At 37.7% G+C, this 7,444-nt stretch overlaps 1 protein-coding gene across 1 annotated transcript; it reads left to right on the top strand.

The window, feature by feature from the left end:
• Positions 1–387: 387 nt before the first annotated feature.
• Positions 388–6,839, top strand: LOC104954774 (protein DENND6A-like; the record flags this gene model as incomplete). Its single annotated transcript, XM_010781966.1, has 8 exons — positions 388–416; positions 1,162–1,227; positions 1,392–1,456; positions 1,682–1,771; positions 2,061–2,224; positions 2,633–2,735; positions 2,912–2,986; positions 3,079–6,839. Coding segments are annotated over 8 exons (724 nt in total), but the record flags the coding sequence as incomplete, so codon positions are not given.
• Positions 6,840–7,444: the final 605 nt, after the last annotated feature.

Below are 7,444 nucleotides of genomic sequence, written 5' to 3'. Positions count from 1 at the left end.
ACAGTGGGCCAAAATAAAAAAATCATTATTGGTCGAGGGCCGGACTGGTTCAATGTTTATTGCAAAACTTATTGCACATATTAAACCTGGAACTAACAAAGCTTAAATTATTGCCTATAAAAACAACATTAAATAATCAGCTGCATTCATTTCTTGTGGCCATATCTGAGTCATTTCTTATGATTACATTTTTCCACAGGCCAACAACAGCTTCAACAAAACTATTCCCCTCAAAGAACAAACCAAACATGCCCTGTTGTCGTGAGAGAAAAAGTGCAGAAGGAAACATCCATTAAACTCAGTGTGCTGCTGTGATGCTAGTTCAAGCCAGAGACTTGGCATCTCATCTCGGGTGCAAGGTCATCAATGTTTGGGCTCAGGCTCTGAGCTGAGGACACCCTCAGGATTGAGTGAAGGTGTGCGTGCAAAATACCAGCGGGCCAGACCTAAAGTAATTAAAAATGATCCTGCGGGCCGAAATTAAATCCACCAAGGGCCTGATTTGGCCCCCGGGCCTTGAGTTTGACACATGTGCTTTAGCCCCATAAAGGATAGATGTATAATGTAGAAGCCCCTTTCCATGTGGGTATGCTTCTCCACTACATCTATTATCCTTTTTTACTAAATTTGGCTTCACGCACTTTCATTCTTACTCCATTCCTTCAACCAAATCTGGTGTTTTATATAAGAATTGTTCCTTTTTAAACTAAATGGGGAAGTGTTCAAAGTTTATACAAAGTTGATCCTCCAGTTAAAGCTAAATCAAGTGTTTAAAAAGGCCCCTTGGATCAGCTAGAAATGCATTCTCACAAAGATGAAAACATCAGTCCAAAAACATCATATCATTTGTTTGTTTGTTTGTTCACAACATGTAAAGCGGCCTTGGGTCCCTTGAAAGGCGCTATAATAAATGTAATTTATTATTATTATTATTATTATTATAATAACAATTAGGTGATAGCAATATTATATATATTTTTTTTTTCTCTGGTGAGATTTTGAATGCAGGACATTTGCTCGTAATGTAGTATTCTTAAAGGGCGGTACTTCACTGAAGGATTTGAAAATATCTACCTGATGATGTTTTATTACTGTACAGCTGTAAGTCAGATGTTGGGTAACACAAAATCAACCTTTCTGATCTTTCCATCTGGTCCTCAGGAGAGATGGCCAAGCAGATGAAAGTCAAGAAACTGAAGAACCTCAAAACTCTGGACTCTAAACCCGGTAAATGCTCGATAGGCTCAGTCTGGTGTGTTTTTCAGTACAAGTATTTCACTTTGAATGTGAAGCTACTCAACAGTGTGCAACTCTTTCACAATAATCACATTTATGAGGCAGCTGTCCACCAGAGGGAGCTGTTGAGTTCAGTCAGTCTCTTTGTGTTGCAGGTGTGTACACTGCATATAAGCCATATCTTAACAGAGATGAAGACATCATCAAACAGCTTCAGAAGGTAACACACAAGGACACTGACATCTATTGTTGGCCAATATTCCGTTTTTGGGGTAAAATATCTGGTGGTTCAAACAAATCCTCCTTTTTCCTGTCCAGATCCCTCACACTGAATCTGAGTTTGTGGGCCTTTTCAGTGTTTTTCTATCTCGTGTAGTGCTGGAGTTACAGTTGTAAAAAAGGAGAGCAGCCTCATATTTCATTCATTATGTTTTTTTGTTTTTAGGGTGTTCAACAAAAGAGACCCTCAGCGGCCCAAAACGCAATTCTTCGACGCTACTTCTTAGAACTGACACAAAGCTTCATCATTCCCCTGGTAACAAACAATACCTTTTATTCTATCTTCTCACTTGTGCAAATGTTATTATTGTGTAATAGTGACGTCGTTTTGTCTTTGTCAAAAATAGGTTTAAAACAACCATATTGAACTTGCATGTTACAGTATTGTGTTTTTTTTATATGATTTTTTACTTTTGCAGAACCTGATGATTTTACTCTCCATTACCATGAGTATTGTTATGCACCACAATACCATGGACAAATCATTTCCTGTGAAAATAGTGCTGATTTAATAGGATTTAACAGCGTGTATTTGTGCGTTTCAGGAGCGATACGTGGCGAGTCTGATGCCGCTCCAGAAGACCATCAGTCCCTGGAAGAGTCCTCCTCAACTGAGAGCGTTCGTCTCGCAGGACTTCATGAAGACGCTGGAGAAAGCTGGACCTCAGCTCACATCCAGGCTGAAAGGGGACTGGATAGGACTCTACAGGTGTGCACGCATGCAAAGCCTCCAATTAAAGACAGTTCTTTTTTATCATTTATTGTTTTAAAGTTCATCACACTCAGGTTTACATATACACAGCCAAATAATTTAAATTGTAAGAGAAGAGCAATGAGAGCAAAACTATTGTAATAACTTTCCAAAATCTTTACTATAAATACACAACAAATAAAATACAATAAGAGTATGATGTATTTCTGTGAATAGAAATATGTGCAGTATATTTGAATACAAATGTAGGTCAGAAGGAAAACTTCCTATTATTGAAACCTATCTTTTAAAAAGCAGTCTTTCAATGAACGGATTAGAGAGGAGTATTACAAATTGATAGCAGAGAAGCACATCACCACCCTGAGCATCTTGTGGACTCATGGTCCTTTCCCTCTGCGTCTGAAGGAATTTCCTCAAGTCTCCCAACTTTGACGGCTGGTTCCGCAACAGGAGGAGAGAGATGACCCAGAAACTGGAGGCTCTACACCTGGAGGCGCTGTGTGAGGAGGTGAGGAGGGAGGGAGGGAGGGAGGGAGTGTGAAGATCGAGTACAGTCGGTGATTTTGTCTCGATTGTAAATCAATCAAAGTAGGCTTTCAAATTTGATCCTCGGAAGAGAAAATGCTGAAAAAATCACTTATCCTGCTTTAATTAGTCTCTGAAATATCTCACCCTCTGTTCTAGGACCTGCAGCAGAGAGTCCAGATGCACTCGGAGGTGGAGACGGTAGACCTGGTTCTGAAGCTGAAAGATAAACTGGTCAGTACAGAACTCAACCAAAGCTCTTATCAATGCATCACTATGGATTTCAAATTACTTGTACTAATAGAATGAACTATTCTCGGCTGCAGACTCAGGCGGAGAGGGAGCAGCTCCCCGTGCGTCCGGGGACCGTGGCCAAGCTGAGAGCCCACATTGATGCCGTCATCCTGGCCCTCCCAGAGGACCTGCAGGGCATCCTCCACAAGCCCTCCACACCCTGACCCTTTCTCCGTGCTCTGCAACTATAACCCCAGTATGAGCTTGTTTTAAAGTTTGAGGGGTAGTGGGTCTCTTCCCAATTGGCTCCCAGGGTCGGTGAAGGGCCCCCCAGGCTACTCTGGCCGGGCCCAGTGTGAGGATCTCATCTGGTCTTGCATTGAAAGCACACAGCAAGTTGTTGTTTCCTCAAATATACATTCAACCTTTAGGTTTATTTACAAATGTTTTTCTCAATTTGCTCCCACGGCGGCTCAGTGGGATTCAGACTGAACCCATCCCTCACGTCTTGGTGATCGTGGGGCGTTCAAATGACCAGCAGGAGGAGGCCGAGGAGCGCCATATAAACTCCTCCTTTCAGGAGGTGAAGCAAGCAATTAAAAAAAGTTGAGGAGGTTTATCGTCCTGGTGACTTTAAGTAAAGAACAGGAGCGCTTGATTTGTCACGAATTTGCTCTCGCAACATGCAGCGTAATACCAGAGCCTCTTCTGTGTGCAGAATGATTTGAAGGTAGGAGCAAGGAGACGAACCCAGCTGACCTTTGACCCTCAGCATTTTTACCTCTTGAGGTTTTTACTTTTTTAAATTTGACAATATGTGGAATTGACTCTTTCCAACCATTTAAATATAACCAAAAGGTTTTTTTAAAGAAGTGCACTTCATCGCTCCCTGGAGCAGTGTGCCCCACACACACACACACACACACACACACACACACACACACACACACACACACACACACACACACACACACACAGACACTCTCATGCATTTTTACAAACAAGCTGAGCTGAGCAGAGCCAAGCCAAGCAGTGCTTTATTACGACACACACACAGAGCATTAAGCACCAGCAGCGACCCTGTAATAACCACATGTCCATGCGGTATAACGATTATTGTATTGTTTTGTGTTGTCAGCAGCCAATCACATCCATGTATACCTGTCACATGATCTTATCAGAACTTTCTGAGGGAAACATTTCAAATTGTCCTGAGATGTTCAGAAATCTTGCCGTGGGTCATTGCCATTAGATGTGTATTTTTTGGAAAACTGAATCCAAACTTTTAGTCTTTAAAGAAACAAAAGAAAGTATTTCGCCCAACTGTAAAACTATAAAATCCCAGTTTGCAAAGAAGCTTATAAAATGTTTGAGATAAAATTATAAGACAGTTAAATATACTAAATGTAAGACGCTATGTTTAATATTTTGAATTATGAGATGTTAAGTCCTGATTTTGGATTTTAAATTGAAAACTCAGAAGTTGTAAATATTAAGAAATGTTTTTGTGAAAGTCAAAATGTGTGCACATGAGTTTGTGAAGAGGGAATTCCAGTCAAGTTGGAGAAAAAGTAAAGAACGCTTACAAAATTCTCAATTTCTGGAGTACATTGCTGGCTTTATTTTTATTTTTAAATAACCAAAACTAAATAATTCTGTCATCATAAATGAAGCATTATTTATTTTCATACATTATTCAGAGCGTCAGTCATCCTCCATCTCCTAGACTTTCCAGTAAGGAAACATTCTGGAAATTGGGGGAATACACAACAACAAAGAAAGCAGGTTAAGAAAAGACATATTTCTGAGTTTAGTAACCATTATGGATTCTTGTGTGCATTCAACAAACGCTACAGCTAGCATTGTTAAAACTGAGCGTTATGATTTGGGCTAAAAGGATGCTGGTGCCTTACTGTACAGGAGTGAGAGCAACACATACTTGATGAATGAATCTCACTCGAGCTCCTGTAAAGATGTCCTGAGCTTATTTAGCTTAAGCTCAAGGCTCAATGATTGTTTTTACTAAATAAATTGACTTGCTGAAGAAACGCTTCTGACAAACACTCTGATCAGGCATCTTGCTCAGGATCTTTGCCTTCAGACCAAAACCATGGCTGAAGTGTGTTATTTATTTATTTTTTGGATAAAACAAGTAACTACACAGATGCATTGTTTAAACTTCAAATCTAAAAAGAGAAAGTACAAGTACCCCAACAAATGATTGTCTAATATAGGAATAATAAGCACTGCTGGGTCTTTTACAGCTGCGTGTTTGAATTAATAACTACTTATTATATTCCATTGACATAGAAACACTTCAGACTAGATTTTTGGATTCAGTGGTTTCAGGAAAAAATCAATTCAATCATGTTTACAGAACTATAGTTGAACAATGACAGGTTAATGTTACTGGCCATTTATTAGAATAATTGAATAAGATCTTGCAGCTGGCTAAATTGTACACGTCATGGACATTCCTGGGCACCTAACAATGTAAAACATTAACAAAAAGTATCTATAATGAGAGCAATAACAGGGCATTTAACTGAATACGGTTATTTGTATTTTCAGAGTGTGTTGACGTATAAGCATTTTCTAAAACTGTAATTAGTGGTCTCACATGACTGCAATTACAGTAAGTGTGTGTGCTTTTCAAAATACCACTTGTTTCAAAAATGTTAAATGGACCTCTTGTCAAACATATGGATTGAGTTTTTTTCCTTTAAGCCTTCATGTAAAACATGTTGTATACAGTAAATGCTGTCTTGCAGATAATTGCTAAGAAAAATAACTAAAGGATGTGATGGTTGAAAAAACCTGTGGCATCTGGGCAGCCATGTAAGTTTTATATTTGTAAAGAAAACTTTTATTTTATTTTATGGAGGGCTAATCTCATATTCCACATTACTAATTGTAGATAATTCAGAGTTTTGTACATGATGGTGTAAAGCGGAATGGTGGCCCAGATGTATGTACAATAATTATTTTGCTATTACAACAGATTATAAATAGTGATGCTCCATACAATTGTAATTCACCTTTCTTAGGCTGATAAAAAAACGATATTGAGACACCTTGACATTCTGAATTTGTGGTATTTTCTAGTTATAAGATTTCGGCTGAGCCTAAAATATTGTGATTATAATCCCAGAAAAATATCAGAAAATTAAGCAAAATGGTGATTATGATTTGATACAGTACGTTTGAGGTTAAAACACGAGATGATGGGCAAGAGCAAAAACACCTATTTGATTTTTACGTGATCTGACAGGCATTGACTTTGTCCCGAAAAACAGGTAGAGAATCTTCAGACCTTTTACCTAAATGAAGTATTACTACAACATTTTACCATATTAAAAGTAACACTACTAATTACTAAAGCACAGTTGTTGTTTTCTTTCAGTCTTCAACTTTTCCATTTAACAGGAATACATCTTTTTTTTTTTATTCCATGGTATAACTTCTATCAAATTATTTAGATTGTTACATTAAATAAGACACTACAAATTCATAATGTCACCCTAAACTAAATAAGAGCCCATCATGTTGCATAGCTACACATTTGACTGAAACGTCACTGTCTTTATTGAAGCCACTACTACTTAACCACTAAGGACCTGAAGGACCCCGGTTTTAATAAAAGTATTAATAGTGTTATATGGACATGTATGAAATGACTCTTGTTTTCACATGATGGCCTACAGCTTGCTTTGTTTTGTAAGCATATTAAAATATGTATCAGTCTTTTGTTTACTTTATTGTAACTTGAACCTGTTCAAATATACTTACTGAGTATATTTCAGGACGTTGTTTGTTTGCTTGATTGCTTTATAAAGTATTACAATGAAAACAATCAAACACTGGCATTTTTTTACATTTTGGAAGTTTCATCTAGCTAGCTTCAAGAGTCTGGAGTATTATAATTCAAATTGTAATATTTAGGCCCGTTGTTTGCACTGCTAACGTTAGCTCAGTTAGCTAAGCTGTTTCTATAGCTTGGTCAACATTAATAGCACAAATTTCTCCGCTTTGTGTAGGCCTATTTATTGTAGTTTTCAAATCACATTTTCCCAAGAGCATTCTTTCAGGTTCTGATCATCAATTTGATTTTCTAATTATTATTTTCTATCTTAAATTTGAATGCATTATCTTGCTTGTCTTATACAGAGAGCATTGGTTTTGTTAGAAGGTTTTAGGGTTATACGATATCTCAGGAGCAACTGGACGTAATTTCTACAAATTTGGCACAAACATCGATTTAGACTTAAGGATGAAAATGAGAAAGTGAATACGATTTGGAGAAACATGGATGTAAGCTGTGACTTGACTGGGTGGTGGAGGAATATAACCAGAAGGTGGATTTACAAATAAACATATTCCCATCATGTTAAACTGTTAGAAATACAGAGGTAAAAAGTAAAGCATGTTAGTAAAAGCTTGAAATAATGATTAATTCCA

The sequence above is a fragment of the Notothenia coriiceps genome, unplaced genomic scaffold (assembly GCF_000735185.1).
Source record: "Notothenia coriiceps isolate Sejong01 unplaced genomic scaffold, NC01 NC01_scaffold00023822, whole genome shotgun sequence".
In the NCBI taxonomy this organism is placed as follows: domain Eukaryota; kingdom Metazoa; phylum Chordata; class Actinopteri; order Perciformes; family Nototheniidae; genus Notothenia; species Notothenia coriiceps.
Note: the sequence above shows the minus strand (reverse complement) of the source record. Positions and strands in the feature narration are given on the sequence as shown.